This window comes from Remersonia thermophila, chromosome 1 (genome assembly GCF_042764415.1).
Source record: "Remersonia thermophila strain ATCC 22073 chromosome 1, whole genome shotgun sequence".
Taxonomy (NCBI): Eukaryota; Fungi; Ascomycota; class Sordariomycetes; order Sordariales; family Chaetomiaceae; genus Remersonia; species Remersonia thermophila.
This window is the reverse complement of record NC_092217.1, coordinates 4,409,126-4,431,111: the sequence shown is the minus strand read 5'-3', so window position 1 is coordinate 4,431,111 and position 21,986 is coordinate 4,409,126. Positions and strand designations below refer to the sequence as shown.

General features: G+C 62.4%; 7 protein-coding genes across 7 annotated transcripts; 4 read left to right on the top strand and 3 right to left on the bottom strand.

Annotated features, from left to right (window-relative positions):
- Nucleotides 1-1,056: 1,056 nt before the first annotated feature.
- Nucleotides 1,057-3,154, bottom strand: VTJ83DRAFT_1231 (uncharacterized protein; the record flags this gene model as incomplete). Its single annotated transcript, XM_071007368.1, has 6 exons — nt 1,057-1,459; nt 1,518-1,746; nt 1,814-1,913; nt 2,010-2,320; nt 2,382-2,795; nt 3,007-3,154. The coding sequence occupies 6 exons, from the start codon at nt 3,152-3,154 to the stop codon at nt 1,057-1,059; spliced, it is 1,605 nt and encodes a 534-aa protein (XP_070870584.1).
- A 789-nt stretch (nt 3,155-3,943) lies between these two features.
- Nucleotides 3,944-4,416, top strand: VTJ83DRAFT_1230 (uncharacterized protein; the record flags this gene model as incomplete). The annotated part of the gene is made up of 3 exons (XM_071007367.1): nt 3,944-4,106; nt 4,160-4,195; nt 4,271-4,416. 3 exons carry the CDS (start codon nt 3,944-3,946, stop codon nt 4,414-4,416), a joined length of 345 nt encoding a protein of 114 aa, XP_070870583.1.
- A 974-nt stretch (nt 4,417-5,390) lies between these two features.
- On the top strand, nt 5,391-8,613 carry VTJ83DRAFT_1229 (uncharacterized protein; the record flags this gene model as incomplete). Its single annotated transcript, XM_071007365.1, has 8 exons — nt 5,391-5,611; nt 5,678-5,722; nt 5,799-6,090; nt 6,149-6,647; nt 6,702-6,928; nt 6,979-7,262; nt 7,326-7,792; nt 7,856-8,613. 8 exons carry the CDS (start codon nt 5,391-5,393, stop codon nt 8,611-8,613), a joined length of 2,793 nt encoding a protein of 930 aa, XP_070870582.1.
- A 249-nt stretch (nt 8,614-8,862) lies between these two features.
- On the bottom strand, nt 8,863-12,398 carry VTJ83DRAFT_1228 (uncharacterized protein; the record flags this gene model as incomplete). The annotated part of the gene is made up of 2 exons (XM_071007364.1): nt 8,863-9,485; nt 9,626-12,398. The coding sequence occupies 2 exons, from the start codon at nt 12,396-12,398 to the stop codon at nt 8,863-8,865; spliced, it is 3,396 nt and encodes a 1,131-aa protein (XP_070870581.1).
- Nucleotides 12,399-12,980: 582 nt separating this feature from the next.
- Nucleotides 12,981-15,431, top strand: VTJ83DRAFT_1227 (uncharacterized protein; the record flags this gene model as incomplete). Its single annotated transcript, XM_071007363.1, has 1 exon — nt 12,981-15,431. The coding sequence occupies one exon, from the start codon at nt 12,981-12,983 to the stop codon at nt 15,429-15,431; it is 2,451 nt and encodes an 816-aa protein (XP_070870580.1).
- A 994-nt stretch (nt 15,432-16,425) lies between these two features.
- Nucleotides 16,426-18,357, bottom strand: VTJ83DRAFT_1226 (uncharacterized protein; the record flags this gene model as incomplete). Its single annotated transcript, XM_071007362.1, has 1 exon — nt 16,426-18,357. One exon carries the CDS (start codon nt 18,355-18,357, stop codon nt 16,426-16,428), a length of 1,932 nt encoding a protein of 643 aa, XP_070870579.1.
- A 1,201-nt stretch (nt 18,358-19,558) lies between these two features.
- VTJ83DRAFT_1225 (uncharacterized protein) lies at nt 19,559-20,680 on the top strand (the record flags this gene model as incomplete). The annotated part of the gene is made up of 1 exon (XM_071007361.1): nt 19,559-20,680. The coding sequence occupies one exon, from the start codon at nt 19,559-19,561 to the stop codon at nt 20,678-20,680; it is 1,122 nt and encodes a 373-aa protein (XP_070870578.1).
- Nucleotides 20,681-21,986: the final 1,306 nt, after the last annotated feature.

Here is a 21,986-nt window from a genome sequence, read left to right as displayed (position 1 = left end):
CTGTGGTGGTTGGGAGGAAAGCGGGCGGCTGCGTGAGCAGAGGGTCGGGGCCAGCAAGGGGTTGATGCGGCGGGATGGGTCGGTATGGTTGTCGCGGAGGTTGAGCTTGGGGGAGCTCCAGCAGCGACGTGGGGTCTCCTGTAAGATACAGTACGGTACGGTACATTCTTGAATACACACCAAGGATGGATCCATGCCAACCTCGACCCTTGGAGGGCCCTTGGCCGCTGTCAACGGCAACATCCGATTGCAAACACGCCAGCGCCGCACATCCATGATAACATTTTGCCATGGTGGTGCATTCGTTACCTGAGCTGGTAAACAATTCAACGGAGAAGCTGTGGCTGCAGTTTCAAGGCTTAGGTTAGGAATCCACAGACCAACGTTCAAAGAGACCACGGAAACCCCGTCCGGACTGCCCTATGTAGACATCCGTCATGCCTTGATCCGTCTCCCGCAAGGGCACTTCTCAAAAGACCCTACTGTTGTGATTGTCAACAGTTCTCTTCAGGTGTCAGTACCTACACAAGACGTGGATGGCGTTTCGATGCTTGGTAAGCAACACATCGCGGTATAAGAATCCTGTTTGCAGAGATAGCCCAGTCCCATTCTATGTAACCCCCTCCCCAAGCCGTCGCTCCGGGCTTGCACCCATCCAGTGATCCCATCATGTCTACCAGGGAGGCGAGATAGATCGGATAGCGATCTCCCCTTCAACCCTCCCATCCTTTTCCTAACTCCGTGACACCCCTCCCCATCCCGATTACAGCAGGCAGACCAGAAGTACCCCCTGAACGCCAACCTGACCACCCATCTGCTACCCCGCTAGCAAAGTGAGAGATGCGGTAATATGACACAAAGAAAAATGCGAAGCACCGTCACGGGTTGCTCTTCTTCCTCGTCTTCCGAAGAAAAAAAAAAAAGGGCCGACTCTCTGATGCTTAGAAGCCCTGCAGGGATGTGTTTGCCAACCCGCTAATCCCGGCCAGACTGCTTCCCCGAAGCTGGAGTGTTTTTCGTCAAAGTCTCCTTTTTCTTCGGGGTCGGGGTCTTCCTCTAAAATGACCCTGAGCCCGCCGTCTGCCCATAGTTGGCGCGCTTCACAGGTCGCGCCGGTTCGTCGTCGCTATCAGACAGCGTCAAATCAATAACCTCAGGAGCGGGCCGCTTCGTAGAGGCTCTGGACGGTAGCGCCGTGGCGGATGGCGTCGACGCGACGCTTGTCGGGGTCGCGAGGTGCGGCGTTGACGTCGACGCGCGGCCGTGAGCCGTCCCGGCCGTGCTGCCGGCCCTGTTCGTGCTGGTGACCTCCGAAATGACAACGTCGTCGTCGAGGCTGGTGGCGTCGTGGCTCGGGGTGTCGTGCTTGTTGGCGCCAGGGACGGACCATTGGCCGTCGGGTTCGATGGTGACTTGCTCGACGGAGTCCGACGTCTTGGAGAGTATCTCTCGGACGTACCTGGATAGCCTCGGTTAGAAACGTGGCTTGGCATGCCCGTTGTGGATGGGACGCTCACTCGTCAATCGCCAGCTGGTCGAACGGCGCAGGCTTGCTGCAGATGGGACACAGCCACTGCGGGCCCTGCTCCTGAAGCTGGAGGTAGGAGGTGGCGTCGAAGCATTGGATATGGTTGCAGGAGACGCCCCGGCACGGCAGCTTCAGCCTCATGTACGTGAGAGGGCACTTGAGGCTGACGATTTGTGATGTTGCAACCACCTCGTCGGGATCGCTGGCCTTCTTTGCGACTGAATCATACGTCGGTCAGCGTCTGGCTTCTTCTCTTCCTCTCGCTTCGCAACGCGGTCGACCTACTCTCGGCGACGACGGATTCTTTGCGGATCTTCTTTTGGATCTGCGCAACCAACGTCTCTATGGAGACGGTTTTGCAGACGACCAGGGTCAAGTAGAACCTCTGCAGGCCTGTCAGTCATCCGGCGTCTTTCTTTCCCCTCATGCCGCCATTCCCTCGCTGCCAGCGAACCTTTGCGCCCCGGGGAACGCCGCGTACCTTTTGGGTCAAGGCATAGGTGAGCTCAACGTTGTTGGGATAGCTCTGAGGCTTCAGGCGAAGCGCGCTCGTAATGTCCACTGGGCGGGTGGAGCCGGGCTTGTTCTTAAGGCCACGCAGGTTCGCCTTGATGTCGCCGCCGTTGACCTTGAGCTCGCACTGGTAGGGAAATGCAATGTCCTGGACGCCGACGTTGCTGGCGGCGCACATGACCATGACGCGCATGGTCGGGTCCGAGGAGCATAGCTGCAGCGCCGGATGATCCGAGACCTTGACGGAGATGCGCTCCGTATTGCGGTGCGCCGTCATGACTGCTTGACTGTCAGCGGAATCGTGCGCTGGGGGCCCAAGAACCGAATGCAGGCGCACCACCTTCTAAGGTCTTGACCTCGCCGACTTGGTACTTTGGCTCGTAGAACGGACTCGGCTTAAAGGAAATGATGGGCGGGTTCAGCCCTTGGCCTAAAGGCCGGGTTGGGTACGCGGCCATGGTCGGGTTCTGCGGCCGCACGCTGCCGAGGGATTGATAGTTCTGGTACGACAGGGCATACCCGGGGGTCGACTGTCCCAGAGAGGGAGCGCCCCACGTGGACTGAGGCACCGCCTGTGCTCGACGCGAGGATGCAACCTGTGGCGCCGGTGGTTGGGGTTGTGGTGATGGTCGTGGTTGTGGTTGCGATTGCGCAATGAGAGCGGGCGTCACATAGATGGGCGCTCGACTGACGATGCTGTCTCGAATCTCTTGCAGCCGGATCCAGTCCTTGGCCTCGCTGCAGTGGTTGATTTCTGGTCCGTTCTGGTAAGCCATGACTGTCAAGGCAGGGCTGGCGGGGTAGCCTCGGGGTTGGGCCGAGGGAAAATCGTACAGAGGCCGGCCGCAAGAGGAGAGGGCAATGAGAAGAGAGAAACACAAGAATGGAAGAAGAAGAGACGGCAGGGCTGGCTGCGTCGCCCACCGGGGCCATCGCCGGTGTTTCAAAGAAGCCGTCGTACTTACGATCAATGATGCGTCGTTGAAGGTCGCTTTTGTTTCCTGTCTTGGGGATGCCGTTGACAGAACAGATGGACTGAAGAATGGCCTTTGATATGGCGGGGACTTGGACCGTCCGGATGAGGCTCTGCACCTCGGACGGTTTTTGGTCCATGTTGGCGAAAGGAGAGAATAGATGCCTGGCCTTCAAAGGGTACTCGGTAAGACTGAAGATGATTTGGGCCGAATCGAAGGCCGGATCCTCAACGCTTCAGGGCTCTACGCGTTGTGATGGATGATCTGAGATGCCTCTTAGGGGAAAGTGCGCCGGGTATGAATCGGAGGTGTGAGACCTGGTGGAAAGGGGGGGAGGGGAGGGGGACGGGCAAAAGTGTTGATGCGAGCTCTGCAGCCTCGAGGCTGGAAAGAACCGAGATGAACGCTGTAGGTTCTTTCTTGCAAGGCCCTTGGACCGGCGAGGAGGTGAGAAGCGTCCCAGAAAGATCCCCGGGGAGCAGGCTCAGAAGGAGGGGGATATGAGATGGAGACGGATGGCTTATTCTCATGAGCTGGCGCTCCCTTGTCCGGGTCTCGTTCCGAGCCCAGCCATGTCGTCGTGACAAAAAGGCGGTGTTTCGGGGCAGAAATGAGCTGGCCTGGTCAACCTGCGCGCGCTGCCTTTGGCGGACGGGCAGGGGTCGGGTGGCCTCGACGTCTTGGCAGCCGCAGCGGATGTGCAACTAACTGGTAGTTAACTGACCAGCACGTACCACGTACCCGTGGACCGCTCTTGTTCCCATTTGATGAATAACGTTATCGTTAACGACAACTCCCCAAGACGGAAAATTATTTTTCATGCTTGTACCCGTGCTGCTCTTCTCACACGCCCCTTCACATCACCAACTTTTCATCGCCCACTTCTGCCCCCAACTCACCACCCAACATCCTATCCCGCCAACACAACATGGCGAAAAGCAAGCGGTCGACGGTTGTCAAGGAGAACAACCGGCTGCTCAGGAAGAGGGTGTTTGAGCCCGTCGAGGCCGCCCGCCTGGAGCGCCTCTCAGCCAAGCTCATGGAGATCGCCCAAGCCCCCAAGCCGGAAAGGGATGCCGAGATGACCGAGGGTAGGCCTTGTCCGAGCCGACGCTTTCATGGTTCGATGCTGACGTTGGCGAAGCGGCAGAGAAGGACGCTGCTCCTCAGACGGACGACGGTGAGTTTGCCCGGGCCCGGCAAGCAGCCCCAGGGTTTCTTTGCTGGACATGTTCAACATTGACACGCCTCGCAGCCGCCATGGAGGTCGACGGCGCGAAGCCGGCCGGCACGAAGTCGAGCAGCAGCAGCAGCAAGAGGAAGATTGAGAAAAGGCGACGCAAAAAGTCGAACATCGTCTTTCCCATGAAGTTCGCCAAGAAGAACAAGGCCAGGAAATGAGAGGCCGTCGTGAATGACCCCGAACTCCTGGAAAGCGAGGCATCCGGGATCTTCCGGTTGGGCTTCCGTGGGGAAGCCAGGGTGGAAGGAGACCGCCACGGACGCTGCCGGCGAGGTCAGGTCTGTCCTGGCCTGCCATGACGAGGGCGATGGAGCGGCCTGAGAGGATGCGAGGGTGAGCCGACGAGGGCTGAAGGAGACTTGACGGGTCTAGCAACGGTCCTGTTACGCTCGGCATGGGCGAGCCGTGAGGCGCTCATATGACATGGAACCATCTTATATCGGCGGGTTTACCTAGGTGGCTGGAGTTGGCGTTGGGGGGCCCGACACATGACGGTCATCAAGCAGCAGCCGTCTGTCTGTGTGGTGGGCAAGGACTTGCATCCGGGTTCGTTACGGGGGATAAGGTATCTGGGGCATACAAAAAAGGGTTCTAGGGCAGATATCCTCCATTCTTACCATACTGCTGCCTTTCTTCTTTTTTTTTTTTTCTTTCTTCTATCTCTCTCTTTCAGCCCTCATGTCTTGTTTTGAGATGTACGTTTTTTTTTTCCCCCTGGCCATGGAGGCGCCGCTGGGGTGCTCAAGTGCCGCCGCGGACTGCCCACCTGGGGCAGACAGTAGCCGGGCCCATCGCAACGGTGCGGACCCACCCGGTACCGCTGTGTGGGGGAGGCTTTCAGGGGTTGCAGGTGTTCCATGTTCCATGTTCCACCACGTTCAGAAGCTCTCAAGGTTCCCCGTCTTGGCCAAGTATTCAAGACCCAAAAGTCCAACTCCTTTCGCGACACGGTCTGCCCTGAAACCACCACACACGTTCTGTGATAGGCTTGACTGCTTCCTTGTTGTCGCATCGTTCATGATCATGGCCCCAGAGTTTAATTGACAGTCTTTTTTTTCTTTTTCTTTTTCCCACGCACGGCTCGTTTCTTCCGCGCCACCCCCCTCCCTGCCCTGAGAGGTCCGTTGCCGCCATGACGTCGCGTCGCGGTTGCAACGGCTTCCTCAGCTCCGTGTTGCTGCTCGTCGCCAACCTCCTGATCCCCGCCGCCATCCTCGTCTTCGCCACCGGTTTCTTCCCGTACAAGCCGCTGCTCCCCGGCCTGGCCACTTTCGACGCCGTCACCGAGTATGGCGAGCCCCCCGAGGCCAAGTTCGACAAGATCGTCTTCATGGTGATCGATGCGCTGCGAAGGTGCGCTCCGGTTCTGGTTTGGGCGGCGCATGCCGGGCTGTCGAGTTAATGTTGGTTCTGGGACAGCGATTTTGTGTATGCCAAAGGAAGCGGTTTCCAGTTCACGCAGTCGTAAGCGCATCTCCCCTCCCGCGAATCCCATCTCGAGCCTCCGCCCAGCCCTCTGACCTCGTCCTCCCTCCCGCAGGCTGATCCGCAATGGCGCCGCGCTCCCGTTCACGGCGCACGCGACCTCCCCCACCGTCACGATGCCGCGTCTCAAGGCCATCACCACCGGCTCGATCCCCTCCTTCCTCGATGTCGTCCTCAACCTGGACGAGGGCGACGAGAGCTCGAGCTTGGCTTCGCAGGACACATGGTTGGCGCAGATGAAGGCAAAGAACACGGGGAAGCTGGTCATGTACGGAGACGATACCTGGCTCAAGCTGTTCCCGGACACCTTTGACCGCGCCGACGGGACGTCGAGCTTCTTCGTCTCGGTGAGTACGATCCGCGCAGGGCGGCGGGCGCGAGCGCGAGACCCGCTAACGGCGGCAGGACTTTACCGAGGTGGACAACAACGTTACTCGCCACATCGCCGGCGAGCTGAAGAGGGACGATTGGAACACCATGGTGCTGCATTATCTCGGGCTCGACCACATTGGCCACAAAGGCGGGCCCAGGAGCCCGCGCATGGTGGTGAAGCAGCGCGAGATGGACGGCATCATCCGCCAGATCTACACGGCCATGGAGTCCGAGGACCATCTGCAGTCCACCCTGCTCGTCTTCTGCGGCGACCACGGCATGAACGACGCCGGCAACCACGGGGCGTCCTCCGCCGGGGAGACCTCGCCGGCCCTCGTCTTCCTTTCGCCCAAGCTCAGGGCCCTGTCGAGCGGCCTCCCGTCGCCGCTTCCGGAACGCGAAGACTTCCAATACTACAGCACCGTGGAACAATCGGACCTCGCTCCGACCCTCGCCGCCCTTCTGGGCTTCCCCGTCCCGAAGAACAACCTTGGCGCGCTGATCCCCGAGTTTCTGCCTTTCTGGCCTGATCGTGAGCGAACCCTTGGCCAAGCTCCCCCGCAGGCCGCCGGCTAACTCCTCGCAGCACGGGATCAGGTGCAGCTTTTGATGCGCAACGCACGCCAGATCCTCGACATCGTGGTTGCGGCGTTCGGCCGGGAGATCCTGGAGTCGGAATCTGACCGGGACACGCTCACCGAGTCCCGGGCTGCGTACCAGGATCTCGCACACGGCTGGAAGAACGTGACGGGCCTGTTGGGCCAGGTTTCCAACGGCGAGGCTGCCCCGGTGCTGATCCCAGCTGTCGCCAAGGTACGTCACGCCGCGACCATCTCTTGATGCATCCTCTAACGAGACGCCAGTGGCTTCGCAACGCCCAGGACGTTCTAAGCAGCATGGCCAGCAACTACGACATGTCGAGGCTGCTTCTCGGACAGGCCATCGCCGTCGTGGCGTTCCTGACCGCCGTCAAGACCCTGGCCATGCTCGCCGACGACAAGCGCTTGGCCTTTGTGCCCCTCTCCGGCGTCATCGCGGCGTACGGCATCATGATGTTCGCCAGCAGCTACGTCGAAGAGGAGCAGCACTTTTGGTACTGGGCGACGACGGCCTGGTTTGCGTATACCGGCATCCGAGGGCTCAAGCGGTATGTGGTGCTTTCTTGTGCATGCGTCGCAAAGGGGGGCTCAATGCTGAATCTCGTCAACAGGGGCCACCAGTCGCCCAGAGCCCAGGTGGTCTCCACCGCTCTCTTGCTCCTCGTCATGCGCATCGTCCGGAGCTGGAACCAGACGGGTCAAAAGTTTGCCGGCGAACCCGACATTGTCAAGATGTACCTCCACACCAACCCGGCCCTGCTTTGGTGTCTCATCGCCGCCGCCTACATCTGGGTTCACATGAATCTTGTCTTTGGCCTGAACAGCTTACCCATCTGGCTCAGCTTCGCGGCCGCAACGGCCCTTGTCCTCGCCGCGTTCACCTTCAAGGTGGCTTTCACGCTGGAGGACGCACCGGAGCTGGTGACGGGGTTTGCTCGGGGCATGCTGGAGATGAACTTTTCCAAGCACGCCCCGCTCATCACGCGCGCTCACACCGTGTTCATCGGCCTTGGGATTCTCGCCGCCGTGGTGCTCGCGTTTATCCTGCTTCGCCGAAGCGTGTCGTGGAGTCAAAGCGGTGAGTAGCTTCCCGCGCCAAAAGCAAGCAAGGGAAGCCCGGAGCCTCTAACGCCGCCAACAGGTGTCGCTACCCTCTTCACCCTCTACACCCTCCTGGCGCTCACCCAGTCCCGCCCCACCAACATCCCGCTCTTTTTGCTCTACAGCATCCAGTACCGCCTCCTCGCGTCTCCCCCGACGGAGCATTCCCGCCGCCGGCCCATGGACGACCTCTCCCCCGTCGAGCTGAGCACCTTGATCCTCCTCCTCCAGCACGCCGCCTTCTTCGCGCAGGGCGGCTCCAACTCGGTCGCGTCGGTGGACCTGTCGAGCGCGTACAACGGCGTGGCGAGCTTCAACGTGGCCGTGGTCGGGGTGCTGACGTTTGTGGGCAACTGGGCGGGGAGCATCTGGTGGAGCTGGGCCGGGTGGCTGATGATGATGGAGCGGTGCAGCAGCCCGCGGGCGCCCAGGCCCTACGAGGCGACGGACGCGGCCCCGGCCCGGGAGACGCTCGGGCGTATGCCAAGAGAAGAGGAGAAGGAGGAGGAGGAGGAGGAGGCGAGGAAGAGGCAGGCGTCGGCGTGGAAGCGCCACGTCGCGGTGCTGACGGTGTTTGCGGCCGGCGGGGTGGCGGCTGTCATGGCCGCGTGCACGGTGCTGAGGACGCACCTGTTCATCTGGACCGTTTTCTCGCCAAAGTACCTGTACTGCGCGGCGTGGAGCTTGGGGCAGCATTTGGTGGTGAATGTCGGGGTGGGGGGGTTGGTGTATTGGTTGCGTGCTCGCGAGCATGCCGAGAACGGATGGATCACGGGCTGTGCTGGCAAGGGGTTTTGAAAGCATCTCTGGAGCGATCAATCATCATAGCATAGAAAGGTAGAGAGATATCCTCATAATAGAGGGTGGGCGTTCAGCCGGACACCCCCCCGGCGGCGTAATTACCGAAAGCATTCAGCATCACACGGGCGAGGGAAACAAAAACAAATAAGCTAGGTCCTTGCAAGTCATGACAAGTCATATATATATATACGTATTCAGCGAACCCGCGCGCCCATCCTGATTACCCCCTACATAAGGTACCGGTACCTAACCAAAACCCAACCAACAACATGGCTCATCATCATCATCACGGTATCCCCTCCCCTCGACCTTTGCAAGCTCACCCGGCCAGCCTCGTGTCAACCCTCCCTTACAGCTCCTCCTCTTCCTCGTCTTCATCCACCACGCTCTCTTCCGGCGTCCTATGCACCACGGTCGCGGCGTCATCGTCCTCGTCGTCCTCGTCCTCTTCGTGGTCGTCCCGCTCCCTGCTGGGAAGAACCGCATCCTCCATCTCCTCCTCCTTGATCCTGACCTCCCTGGGCGGCGCCGCCGCGCCGCTGCCGCCGCCGCCCATCGCCGAGGGGCCTCGGACGCGGCGGTCGTCGCCACCGAGCTGGCCCGGCTCATGCTCCTCCTGTACCGCCCTCCGCCGCCGCCCACGCCCGACGTGGCGGCGTCGCCGGCGGCGGCGGCGTCGAGGGCGTTGACGATCTTGCCGAGACTGACGTGGATCTTGTAGAGGGCGTTGCGGCCGGCGGCGTCGTTGAGGAGGTTGGTCTTGACGGCGTGGCAGACGGCGGCATAGACGTCGCGGGTGAGGGGCTCCGAGGAGGCCGGGGAGACGTGGAGCTTGGAGAGGAGGGAGGCGAGGATCTTTTTTTCTTCCCCTGTTGTTTGACCCTATGGGTTAGCTTTACTGGTTTTTTTTTTTTTTTTTTTTTTTTTTTGGTTTTGGTTTTGCCGCAGCAGACCCGGGGAGGTAGATAGGGAGAGGGAGAGGGGGAAAGAGAGAAAAAAAGGGACGTACTCGGAACGTTACCGCTTAAGCGCTCGAGAATGTCGCGAGCAAACTCAAGGTGCACGTCGGCATTCACGACGCGCTTCTCGACCGCCTCGCTGCTGCTGCCGCTGCCGCCGCCGGCACCGCCCGGGACGTAGCACTTCCTCGGGTCGGTCCAGTCGACGAGGCAGGCGCCGATGGTGCTGAGGGAGACCATCTCGTCGTCCACGTCGGCCTCGTCGTCGTCGAAGCCCTCGCGCACGTTGTAGAGCGTGTGCAGGGCGTCCAGGGCGACGAGGCGCATGAGGTCCTGGTTCTCGGCCCGCGAGTAGCAAAAGACGGGCAGGAAGTAGTTGAGCGCCTGGCGCACGCTCTGGTTGCCGGCGCTGGCGGGCTCAAAGTAGGCGACGACGAGCGTCTTGAGCAGCTCGGCCGACACGTCGCGGTCGCCGACGACGCGGCCCAGCAGGAGCTTGGAGACGGCGACGGTGGCGACGGCCTGGACCTCGGGGTGCTTGGCGCCCGAGCGCAGGGCCTTGACGTAGACCTTGAGCAGGGCCGGGTTGGACGAGAGCAGCTGGGCGCCGTGGACGTTGAGGATGTCGGTCAGGATGTGCAGGGCCGTGATCTGCAGGGCCGTGTGGCCCTTGGCGAAGAAGTGCATGAAGAGGGTCAGGTTCTCCTCGGCCAGGGAGCGGTCCAGCAGGGAGCAGAGCCCGAGGCAGACGAGGCCGCGCTCGCGGACGGGCGCCTCGTGGCTGCGCACGGCGGGCACGACGAGGTTGTTGAGCATGGAGACGAGGTGGTCGTTCTTTTGCAGGTCGCCCTGGACGTTCTGCAGCATGCACTGCACAATGTGCAGGCACTTCATGTTGATCATGATCTCCTTGATGGCCTTCTTGGCGGCCTCCTCCTCGGACAGCTCGGGCTTGCCGGGCTTGCCGCGGCCCTCGCGCGTCGGCGTGCTCTCGCGGCTGACCTCGGACCGGGCCGAGTGGAAGCTCTCGTCGTCGTTTTCGGGCAGGTCCGTGTTGTCGTCGTCGTCGACGATGGTGTCGTGCACGTCGGCGACGGCCTCGAGCACGACGCTGCAAAACTCCTTCTCGCCGGCGGCGTCGGGCGCGCAGATGTCGCGGAGCACCGAGACGGTGAGCTTGGTCACCTCCTCGGGCAGCTCGGGAATGGACAGGGTCTGGCGCAGCAGCGCAAACATCTTGCGGCGGCCCACCTCGTCCGAGTAGTCGAGGGTGAGGGCGATGTGCAGCAGCTGCTCGACGATGAACTCCTGCTCGGCCGTGTCGTCGTCGTCGTCGTCGTCCTCGTCGTCGTCCTCGCCCTGGTCCGCCCGCTCCTCGGCCCGCTTAATGGCGTCGATGAGCACCTTGACGTAGCGCTCCAGGTAAAAGGCGACCTTGGTGACCTCGGGCAGCTTCTCCTCGGCCAGGGCCTCGTACTTGGCGTTGCCCTCGCTGCGGCAAAAGTCGTTGAAGGTGCGGACCACAAAGACGGACTCGGCGCTGAGGGTCTCGAAGAAGTTGTCGTCAAAGACCATGGCGTCGCGGTAGTCCGGGCGGCCCTCCCAGAAGCCCTTCATGGCCTCGAGGGCGACGCCGTCCTCGCCTCCCGAGTTGACCACGTCGATGCGCTCGAGCAGCTCGAGGAGCGCGTCCAGGTTCGGCGGCGACACCTCGGCGGGCTGGCCGGGCTCGGCCGAGGCCGCGGTGCCGGCGCAGTCCTCGATCCAGCGCTCGCGGAAGAGGCGGCCGGCGGCCTTGCGCACGTTCTCGTCGCGGTCGCGCAGGCCCCAGCGCAGCAGCTTCTCGCGCATCGAGAGCGACAGGTGGCGGAAGTCGCCCAGGGCCGGAAGCAGGCGCGAGTAGACGGCGCGGCGCGTGGCCGCGTCCTGGTCCCGGGCGCGCTCGAGAAGGAAGGGAAGCGTGTTGGGCAGGATGGGCAGGTTGACGAGGAGGGAGCGGCGCACGTCGGCGCTCGGGTCGTTCTGCAGCACCTCGAGCAGCTTCTCGAGCAGGCCGCCGCCCGACGCGGCGCCGGCGCCGCCGTCGTCGTCGCTGTCGTCCGAGTTGGGCTCAGCCTCGATCTCGTTGCCGGCGAGGCGGCCGAGGCCGAGGACGGCCTGGGCGCGGACCATGGCCTCCTTGTCGCGGATGCGCTTGAGCAGGCCCGAGCGCAGCTTCTGGAACAGGTCGTCGTCGATGGCGTCGAGCGAGTTGACGATGTGGGAGAGGAGCTGGGTCGAGCGGTAGCGGACGAACTTGTCCTTGGCCGACATGAGCGGCAGGAGGGTCTCGATGAGGTGGGTGGTCAGGCGGGTGGCCGGGGTCTCGGGCATGGTGCTGGCGTCGGGGTCGAGCTCTCCCAGGGCCTCGTTGTCCTTGTCGACGGCGTGGCGGAGGAACAGGCCGATGAAGCGAATCGTCTTCTCGCCGACGCCCTCGCTCTTCTTGACGGGCATGACGCGCAGCACGCAGCGCACAAACTCGGCGTTGAAGTCATCCTCGTCAAAGTCGGACGCGTCGGCGGCGGCGGCCGACGTCTTGCGGACCGAGGTGGGCTCGTAGCAGCAGGCTTCCTGGATCTTGCGGAGCGTCACGGCCAGCTTTCGGTGGGTGGCGGTGGTGCGCTGGGCCTCGCGGAACACGGCGGCGACGCGGGTGCGCAGGGCGTTGTCGGCAGGCTCGGCGGGGACGTTGGGGTTGGTGGCGGCCGACGAGGCGCGAGAGGAGGTGCGCGTGGCCGCGGCCGACGATCGCGTCGACCGCGTCGAGGTCCGGGGGGGCATGATGGAGCCGGGCGGGACTCTCTGGTGCGCCTTTGTTTCTTGGGATGGGATGGTTGTTGGTTGGCTGGCTTTTTATTCCGGGGACCTCTTGCCGGACCGCATTTGCGTGTTCAACACGGGGTAGCGGTCTGTGGCCTCGGAGGGTGACGTAGAAGGGAGAGAGGGGGGAGGGGGGCGGGTTGTACCGTAAGTAAGTATAGCGGGGAGGGTCGGGTTTGGTGGTTGGACGGTGTCGATAGCGGGATGTGCGGTGCCCTTGTTGTGTTTTTGTTTATGCCGGATTCCTATTTGGGCAGCGGGTGCCAGGGGGTGGGGTTGCGGAGGGAGGGGCCGCCCATGGTTTCGGCGACCCCACATCACATCCAATGGCAGCCGACACAACCTCTCCCCCCCGATAAGCGCTTATCGCTGCTTCGGGTCCTGGTTTTTTTTTCCTCAATTGATCCATGGATCGTTCTTTGGGCGGGAGCAGCTCCCAACACCAAACGCCGAACCACTGAACCACCAAACCACCAAACCACAAAACCCCCATCCTTCCATCCATCCATCCCCCCCCCCCCCCCCCCCCTCCCACGGCTCGCCATGGGCAAGTCCGACAAAAAACGCCAGCGTGACGCCGAAGATGTCTCCGCCGGCCATGGACCCGACCGCGACGCCTCGTCGGCGGCCAACCACGCCTCGTCGTCGACCAACCCTCCGCCTCCCGCCAAAAAGGCCCGCATCGAGTCCCGTCGCGAGCTCTTCGTGCGGTCGCTGGCCCCCGACGTGACGAGCGAGGCCCTCACGGATTTCTTCTCGCAGCACTACCCCGTCAAGCACGCCACCGTCGTCCTCGACCCCAAGACCAAGACGTCGCGCGGCTACGGCTTCGTTTCCTTCGCCGACCCCGAGGATGCCGTCGAGGCCAAGGACAAGCTCAACAACGAGCTGTTCCACGGCCGCCGTCTCCGGCTCGACATCGCCCAGCCGCGCCTGCGCGACGCCTCCAAGGTCGACCCGCAGCTGGCCTCCAAGGTGATGGAGGAGAAGCGCAAGCTCGAGGCCGAGCTGCAGGAGTCGCGCCGCGCGCCCAAGCTCATCATCCGCAACCTGCCCTGGAGCATCAAGACCCCCGAGCAGCTGGCCAAGCTGTTCCAGAGCTACGGCAAGGTCAAGTTTGCCGACCTGCCCAACGACAAGGGCAAGCTGGCCGGCTTCGGCTTCGTCACGATGCGCGGCCGCAAGAACGCCCAGCGGGCCATGGAGGCCATCAACGGCAAGGAGGTGGACGGCCGCACCGTCGCCGTGGATTGGGCCGTGGACAAGCAGACGTGGGAGAAGCACAAGTCGGCCGCCGACGACGGCGCCAAGGACGACAAGGCCGACAAGAAGAGCGCCAAGGCCAAGAAGGCCAGCAAGGCGGGCAAGGACGAGGACGACGACAACCTGGATGATCCCAACCTGACGCAGGAGGACCGCGATCTCATCAACTTTTTCAAGAACTACGGCGAGAACCTGGAGGACGAAGAAGACGAGAACGAAGAAGACGAGGAGGAGGAGGAGGAGGAGGAGGAAAAGGAGGGAGACGAGGAGGACGAGGACGAGGAGCAACGCGACCTCGACCAAGAGGACATCGACATGGACGACTCGGACTACGAGACGGTCGACTCGGACGAATCCGACAAGCCCAAGAAACAGCTGACCGACAACTCGACCACCGTCTTCCTCCGCAACCTCCCCTACACCGTCACCGACGAGACCCTCAAGGCCCACTTCCGGCGGTTCGGCCCCGTGCGCTACGCCCGCGTGGTCATGGACAAGGCGACGGATCGCCCCGCCGGCACGGGCTTCGTGTGCTTCATCCGGGAGGAGGACTTCAAGGCCTGCCTCAAGGGGGCTCCCAAGCACCGTCCCGCCCCCACGCTCGCCAAGCACTCGGTCCTGCAGGACGAAACCGCCGACCCGGAGGGCAACTACACGTTGGAAGGCCGCATCCTGCACGTCACGCCGGCCGTGTCCAAGGACGAGGCCACGCGCCTCGCCGAGGAAGGGCGCGGCAAGCGCCGCGAGGACAAGCGCCGGCTCTTTTTGCTGTCCGAGGGCGCCATCCCCAAGAACTCGCCCCTCTACGCCCAGCTGCCCCCCAACGAAGTCAAGATGCGCGAGGCCAGCGCCAAGCAGCGCAAGAAGCTCATCGAGTCCAACCCCAGCTTGCACCTCAGCCTCACCCGCCTCGCGGTCCGCAACATCCCCGCCCACCTCACCTCCAAGGACCTCAAGCAGCTCGCCCGGCAGGCCGTGGTGGGCTTCGCCAAGGACGTGCGCGAGGGCCGCCGCCAGCCCCTCTCCAAGGAGGAGACCACGCGGGGCGGCGAGCAGGACCGCGAGGCGGAGCGCCGCCGCAAGGAGAAGGGCCGCGGCGTCGTCAACCAGGCCAAGATCGTCTTCGAGACGGTCCAGGGCTCCAAGGTGGACGAGAAGGTGGGCGGCGGCCGCAGCCGCGGGTACGGCTTCATCGAGTACTCGTCGCACCGCTGGGCCCTCATGGGCCTGCGCTGGCTCAACGGCTACGCCGTCAAGAACGAGGCGGGCAAGACGCAGCGGCTGATCGTCGAGTTTGCCATTGAGAACGCCAACGTGGTGAAGCGGCGCCAGATGCAGGCCGAGAAGATGCGCCAGGCGCGGGAGCGGCCCGCCGCCGAAAAGGGGGCCGACCGAGGCGCCAAGCCCCAGGGTCGCCCGGGGAACAAGGGCGGACAGGACGCGGACGGCGACGAGGACAGGAAGGGCGGCAAGGGGAAAGGGAAGCTTGGGAAGGGCAAGGACAAGGGCAAGGGCAAGGGCAAGGGCAAACAAGAGGAAGACGAGACCCCTTCGGACAAGGCGGACGGCAAGAAGGCGGGGAGCAAGAAGGCCGGCGCCAAGGGCCAACCTCCGCCGGCCAAGGATGCGAAGAAGAAGGCCGACGAGAAGCTGGCCCTGCGGACAAAGATCATTGCGCGCAAGCGCATGATGCGCAAGAAGAAGGCGGTTCAGCGGAAGGGAAGGAAATGAGGGAGCCGGCAGGGTCTGGTGGCGTGAGCTCTCGGGCGTCAAGTGTCCCATACTAGCTATCTAGATCTCCACCTAGGTAGGCAGATGGATTGATACCTGCCAAGGATGTTTCTCTATGTACTAGTTATACGGTGACCGGGAATGCGATTGCCAGGCTTGGCTGGGCGCGCTTCAGACGTGTGTACTGTGTAGATGTATGCATGTACAGTGGGTGTGGAATTTGTCCAAGCGTGCTATATACATACACGAAAAAAACAAATAAAAAAAACAGCCACAGACAGACAACCCATTTTGAACCCATTGGTTTTTTTTTTTTTTTCTTGTGTCTTTTTCGCTTCTGCTTCCAATGACTCGACACAAGGTCAATGACTCAATCTTACGGAAACAAAAGGAGTGGAGAGAATCGAACGAACGAATGCATAGGTACTATACTTGTGCGATGGCGAAAAAGGGGCAAAGAAGGGGGGGGGTGAGTCGAACGAATGCTCGTGATGGAGCGAACCGAGTGGAGTGAATCACATGAAAAAAAAAAAAAAACCACCCCCCACAACGATCGGCAGCCTGGCGGATCGACATGCGGATGGACCGACCGACCGAGCCACCGACCGAGCCACCGACAAAGCGCATGGAGGGGGGCGGATGGATGTGGAGATGAGAGGTGGATTTAGAAGGGGAACGGGGGGGGGGGGGGATGGATCCGTCCGTTCACACCACTGCGGAGAACGAACCCGCCACCTTGGAACGGTTGTACGGAGTCGTCAAGTCTCCATCCGGATCCTCCAACCCTCCACGTGAAGATGGCGCCGTGGAGGCCCATCGCCTAGGTGACGACAGACTTGAACAACCTGGGAGTCAATAGCTCGACAAAGAAAAACAAAAAAAAAAAGATCGAGCATGTAGATCGAGGAGGAAGGAGGAAGAGACGGAGGAGGTTGGGCAGGGCAGCGTACCTCGTGGAGAACCCGAAAGTAAGGAGGGAAGAAGACAAGCCGGCTTACTTCCAGAACCAGCCCCCCTCCTTCTTCTGTTGCTGCTGCTGCTGCTGCTGCCTCTCCTCATCAGCCGTCGTATCTGCGTTCCGTTCCTCCAGCTGCTGCTGCTGCTGATGCTGCTTCTCCCCACCCTCAACCTGGTGGTCTTGGTGCTTGATGGCCTCACCCCTGCTCGACGCCGGGCCCCACCTCTCAGCCCTTCCGACGGAGCTGTGCACCTGCCTCATGACGACCCTCCCGCTCTCGTCGGTCCACGTCGTCTCCGTCTTGGCGTGGTTGTTGCCACGTTCGTCGACGTACTCGGTCTTGGTGGTCTTCTTGGTCAGGCCCGTGGCCTTGTCCAAGGACTCGGTGGTTTCGGTCTTGGGCGGGGAGGCAGGCTTCCCAGCGTCGCGGGGGGGGAAAGCGTTGTGCCAGCCCTCGGAGAGGGTCTTGAAGAGGCTGGACAGGGAGCGCTCCGAGTCGTGGAAGGCGGACTGGATCAGGGTGTAGAGGTCGGTTTCGGTCGCGGGGTCGGCGGGCCCGGGCTTGGGCTTGGGGTTGCCGGCGTCGCCGCCGTCCTGGTCCGGCTTGCCGAGCTGCTGCAGCGACCGCGCCTCGTCCTCGAGGACCTTGCCGAGCATCCTGACGAACCCGCCGACGCCGTCGAGGAAGGACGTGGCCGTGTCGTGGCCGGCGTCCCACCACGACTCGAGCTCGCGGCGGAGCCTTCTGCGGCCCTCCTCGGCGGCCTCCCTCTCCCTCTCCCTCCGCGCCTCCCGGTCCGCCTCGTCGGCCGGCTCGTCGCCGGCGCCGCTCTTCTTGGCGTCCTGCAGGAGCTCCTCCCACAGGCTCTCCGTCTCCTTGTTCTGGCTCGCCTCGGCCCGCCTGCGCTCGGTCCATTCCTGCGCCGTCCGCGGCGACCGGTACCCGCGGGCCGGGTCGCACACGGGGAAGAGCGCCTCGTTCAGGCCCTGCTCCTCCATGCGGCTCAGCCAGGCCGCGGCGCGCACCCCCTCGCCGCCCAGGCCCAGGCCCATGGCTGCGGCGCGGGCCAGCGAACCGGGGCGAGGGAGCGCGGAACGGTCGTGACGGTGGACGAGGTGCCAGCCCCAAGGCCCGTCGTCCCTCGCATCCCACCGGTCCCCCCCGTCCCAGGCCCCCCATCCGTCGCCGCCGAACAAAAACCCGAACGGACCGTCGACGCCCCCGAACAGGCTGCCCGGCGAGAGGAACGGGAACCCGAGCCCGTCCAGGCCCAGGCCGAAGCGCCCCCACAGCCTCCTGTTCTCCGCCACGCGCTCGCGCAGGTCGGTCAACGGCAGGCCGGAGCTCGCGCGTAGCAGGTCCTCAAAGGCCTCCAGCCAGCCCACCTCTCCCGGCTGACATCCCTGGGGAAGGTCGCGCGGGGTAGGGACGTGTCTCCATGGCGAGGTGGCGGAGGAGGAGGAGGAGGAAAAAGAAGAAGACGACAAAGAGGAAGAAGAACAAGGGGAATCATGCTCGAGCCTCAAGGGGGAATAGGCCGAGCGGAGAAGGAAGAGACGCCATGCAGCGCTGGCCTGAGGGAGGGTGCAACCCCCGTTGGGGTGAGAGGAGGTGAGGGAGGCGAGACGGGTCTCGAAGTGGTGGTCTTGGGCCGAGAGCAGGCCCAAATTGCGGGCGAGGGTGAGGGAGTCGTTGTTGTTGTTGTTGTTGGCCATGGTGGTGTTTGTGGTGCCAGTCGTCATGTCGGCGGGAGTGACATGGCTGCCGTTGTTGGTGTTGTCGTCCCCGCCGCCACCGTTGCCGGCGCGGCTCCGCGACGGACCCGTCAAGGTGTTGATGCCGGCGTGGATGTTGGCGTCGACGTGGTGCCTGAAGCGCACAAACGGGTTGGTGTCGTGGTGGTGCTGGCGGTGGCTATCGTCGGCGTTGCTCTTGTCTGTATTGTTGGGTGTGCCGTCGCCGTGCATTTTCATTACATACGAGATTGCCAGGCCCGGGTCGTACGGTTGTCCTTTGTTGGGTGCCCAGCGGCCCAGCTGCCCTGATGCCCTGATGCTCTGATGCCCTGATGCCCTGGTGCCCTGATGCCCTGGTGCCCTGGAAGCCCTGATGCGCTGACGTTGGGACCGGACGCGGCAGAGAAATTTTTTTTTTTCTTTTTCCCGCAACAAACGAACCACGCAGTCGACCTTGTTTGGACACGCTAACCTGACGATTGGTGATGAAGTTGGATGGCGAGATGGTGACACCTTGACGGCGAAAGACTTGGCGCCTGCTGACGCCCCTTGCTGAGGCCCCACAGCGGGGCACCGGCCCCTCTGCCGTCTGGCACCTTCTCGACTTCTCTGACCACGGGACCTTTCTCATGCGCCACGGGACGATCTGGAACCTCTGGAACCCGAGCGGTAAGCGGCCCCATCTCCGCTCCGGGGGCTTGGCCTGTCGTCATGTTGCTCCCGTGCAGGGCCATGCTGCTCCATGCTGCTCCATGCTGCTCCATGCTGCCCCGTGCTGCCCCATGCTGCTCCAGTATGTGTCACCGTTGGAGCCAGCGCTCGGCCGGTCCTGGGCCAGTCCCGGGCCAGTCCTGGGCCACGGCTGGGCCACGGCTGGCCCACGGCTGGGATCATTGCTCGGAACATGGTTGGGAAAAAAAAAAAAGCTGGCACACCAACCCCCGGAACCCCCCCCTGGATTCCATTCCTCAACTCCTGACGTGCCCAAGCGCACGCTCAGGTCACGAGGTCGAGGCAGAGTTTTTGTCCAGGTCGACAGATCCCTGTCCCCCGCAATTCCAATCCCCATCCCGGTGCATCGTGACTGTCTTGTGTGTCACAACAACCGGGACTCGGCACAGTGTACACAGTAGATCGGCTTATGGCCTCCTTGTACGTACCTGACGCGCATCCGACTATATAGTTCCGAGGAATGCAGACGCCATTGCGTCAAGATGCTGGTTGCTCGTCTCACTCGTCAGCTCTTTTCCGCGTCTCTCTCTCTCTCTGTCTGTCTGTCTCGACGACGACTTGTTCTATATCTCGGCTCCCAGCGTGTCCTCTTCTCTCCTCGCCCTCCCTCTCTCTCTCCATCTTCCCAACTCTCCCACATTCTCCACCCGGTGCACCCTCTTATACGTACAACTCAGGGACACCAACCGCTCCCCGTCGCATGGAGCCGCCACAGCCCATAGCACAAGCCACATCACCAGCCACTCCGATCCCCTCCTCCGGCAGCAGCAACAACACCAACACCATGGCGACGCCAAGACCCAACCCTCAAACCATCTTGGACGTCGTCTCTTACAACCGCACCGAGTTCGAGCTGCCCTTCGTCTCGGTGCACCGCAGCCAGCACAAGGCGGTCCGCTCCAGCCTCTTCCAGACGCTGGGCCGGGCCGCCGACTTTGAGCTGGGCACCCTCGGCCGCCTCCCCTTTGAGATTCTGTCCCTGATCAGCCTCGAGCTGGACGCCGCCTCGGCGCTGCGCTTCAGCCACGTCAACCGCAGCGCCCGCGAGGTGCTCGCCGCCGTGCGCGAGTTCCGCGAGCTGCGCGACCACGGCCTCGAGGCGTTTTGCGTGCTGCTGCGCACGGGGCTGGGCCGGCACGTCACGGCCCGCGCCCTGCACGACGCCCTGACGACGGAGCGCTGCGGCCTGTGCGGCGCCTTTGGCGGCTTCGTGTTCCTGCCGACCGCCGCGCGCGTCTGCATGGCGTGCGTCGCCTCGGCCCCCGAGACGCGCGTCACGCACCTCTCGCGCGTCGCCGACGGCGCCGGCGTGCCCGCCGACGAGCTGGTCCGCGGCGGGGCCCTGCCGGTGCTGCACACCCTGCCCGACAGCCGCAAGCGCATCGTCGCCGTGCGGCCGCACGCGCTCGACGCCCTGCGCGCGCGGGGCATGTCGGCCGAGGCCGCCGAGGCCGCCGTCGACCGCTGGCCCGACTCGCTGACGCTGCGGTTCCAGGCGGCCACGACGCTGCCCTTCCTCGACCGCTACCGCCGCCAGGCCCAGCCCGGCCTGTCGTGCAAGGGCTGCCAGATGGCCTTTGAAAAGTCCTTTTCGGACGACCACCTCGAGCTCCGCGACCGCTTCTACTCGCGCGACGAGTTCCTCGAGCACGTCGAGGCGTGCGGGCCCGCCCAGAAGCTGCTGGCCGCCGCCCAGGACGGGTCGCCCGCCGGTGCCGAGGGGCCGCGGTGGGTGGCGCTCGGCAGGACCTTTGCGGGGCCGAGCCCAAGGCGGCCCTCGTTTGCCAGATCCGACCATTCCGAGTCGGGTTCTGAGGAGTGATGGACACACACATGCACGCACGCACGCACGCACACGCACACACACACACACACACACACACACACACACACACACACACACACACACACACACACACACACACACACACACACACACACACACACACACACACACACACAGTCTCTTGTTTCTACACGGTACATGGGTTGGGAACGGGTCCGGCGGCGTCTAAAAAGTGTTTTTTTTTTTTTTTTGGTTTGTTTATTGTGGCAAGCGAATGGGTATGACTGGGAGTTCGATCTTGGTTGGGTTGAATTGGGAACCCCAAAAAAAATGGGTCACATGGACGAAACCAGAAAAAAAAAACCAGGGGTACATGGGAGGGGAAAAAAAAAAGGGTACTTCGGGCTGCGGAAACTCTTCTTTTTGCCTCCGCAGGCTTGGTAATGACTACCACTAGGAACATTCTAATCTCGTAATTGGGGAGGAAAATACACCACAGGAGAGAGCCTGAAACGGGCACAGTCTCCATTACCCACTTGCACTGCATGGCGTCTTTTGTTGCGAATATTTGCATTGAATTTTTTTTTTTTCTTTTTTGGGGGAGGGGAGGGGGGAGGGGGCGGGGGGAGGGGCCTGGAATGACACGAGCTTCATGACACAGCGTTCAGCCCAGCGCGCTTGCCTTGCTCACTTGCGCAAGCGCCCCCGTCGCGGACCGGCTCGGCCTCGGCGGACCCACCCGCACAGGGCAGGTCTCGGATTGGCCGCTTTGCCCCAAGCTCCCGTCGGCAGCTCGGCGGGCTCAGGGCCGAACCCCGACGGGAGCTTGGGAATCGCCACCCGGACGGCTGGGACGCGCGAGGGGCTGAGCCGCCAGCCGGTTGGCCCTCTTGTGAAACCAAAAAAAAAAAAAAAAAAAAAAAAAAAAAAAATCCTTGGTTCGACACTGGGAGTCGAGAAGTCGAGTGATTGTGTGTATACTATACATCTTTTGCTTGCTGATATGGGGCGACATCCTCCTAGGGGGATTTCTTGGTTTTGTTTTTGTTTTCCTTTTTCTCTGGTTGTGGAGTGTATCTACTGTGTACTATACTATATAGTACTAGACTATACCTAGGTACCTAGGGACGCTTTAGTACTGTGTTGGGTCAGGTACCTGACCTGGTCCTGATGAAATCTCAAGAGCATCCAACACCTCCACAGTGTCCGTTGCCATGTGTGATTTGCATCTTCGCACCGTGCCGTGCCTTTCTGCAGCGATGACTGCCAAGAACATGCGGCCCAACTGTCAAACCTTGGGACCTTGAGATCCATCCATCCCATCCATCCATCCATCCATCCA